The sequence below is a fragment of the Camelina sativa genome, chromosome 15, assembly GCF_000633955.1.
Source record: "Camelina sativa cultivar DH55 chromosome 15, Cs, whole genome shotgun sequence".
Lineage (NCBI taxonomy): Eukaryota > Viridiplantae > Streptophyta > Magnoliopsida > Brassicales > Brassicaceae > Camelina > Camelina sativa.
Window position 1 is genome coordinate 2,184,272 of NC_025699.1, and position 1,060 is coordinate 2,185,331.

Genomic DNA, 1,060 nt, shown 5'->3' on the forward strand with positions numbered 1-1,060 from the left:
AGCGTCGAGAATCTCCCATATAAGTTTCTTCTTTGCAAAATAGAGTTTCGCCACAATATCGTCAGGGTTTGTTGCACGGTATTCCCACTGGCCAATTATGATCATGGAGATTGGGAAATTCATAGCTTTGAGTCTCTCTGCAGGAACCTTCGGAGGAAGCATTGATGTCTTTGAGCTCTCTGATTGTTGAGGAGAACATGGGTTGTTTCTGTTGAGGTAATTCTGAATCAAGTTGATAAGTTCCGGAGTTTTCGTCAGAGGCAAGTTTAGACGTGGACCCTGAAAAATTAGGTTTATACAACAAAGTAAGAGAGATAACAATCAGAGAGATCCTAAGTTGAAGAAGATGACGAAGAAAGAAACGTTTTCTTTTATGTGAACGAATCTTAAATAAGATCTATAACCAAATATGTATATGTATATATCTAACAACACAAAAACCTAAAACCCTAAGGCTTAAACTATCTGAAAGAGTTACAAAGAAAAAGAAAAAAAGAAAAACAGAGGATGAAACAGAACGAAGAAGAGAGCACATATTAGAGAACAAAGCAAGAGGAAAGAGAGAGGATAGAGCAAAGTAGAAACAGAGAGTACGATGCAGATAACTTAGAAAAGGAGTCACCTCATCAGCAATTCTGCTATGATGATTGTTGTTGCCGCCATCTCCTGCTTGAGATTCTTCTTCTCGTGATCTCTCCATCTCTATTTTGTTTTCGTTACTTTAGGTTTCCTTTTATCACTCTGCGTATTCAGATTTGCCTCGCTAAGAGAATATATAGACGTACCTATCCGTACTTTTAGTTAAATCTTAGGGTTTTGTATCCGTACCTATCCGTACCTGATTTTTTTTTTCAACGTACCTGATTTTTTTAGTTAAATCTTAGGGTTTAGTTAAATTATTTATTGGACAATAACAAATTTGATTTGGTAATCCATGCGGTTTATCCGGAACCCTTTTTATGGCCCAGTTCAATCATATAAGTTTATGAATGAAATAAACATTATATAATTTAATTTTGTTTGTTTGTTATCTTTAAAAAGAAAATTTCGAAAGAACCCA

General features: G+C 35.2%; 1 protein-coding gene across 1 annotated transcript in view; it reads right to left on the reverse strand.

Annotated features, from left to right (window-relative positions):
• LOC104744730 overlaps positions 1-725 on the reverse strand; it is a 2,405-nt gene extending 1,680 nt beyond the window's left edge. Inside the window, exons 1-2 of the mRNA XM_019236608.1 lie at positions 623-725; positions 4-279 (exon numbers count right to left, since the gene is read on the reverse strand). Of these exons, the coding sequence (XP_019092153.1) occupies positions 4-279; positions 623-700 (354 nt within the window). The 5' untranslated portion in view covers positions 701-725. The remainder of the gene's footprint in view (positions 1-3; positions 280-622) is intronic.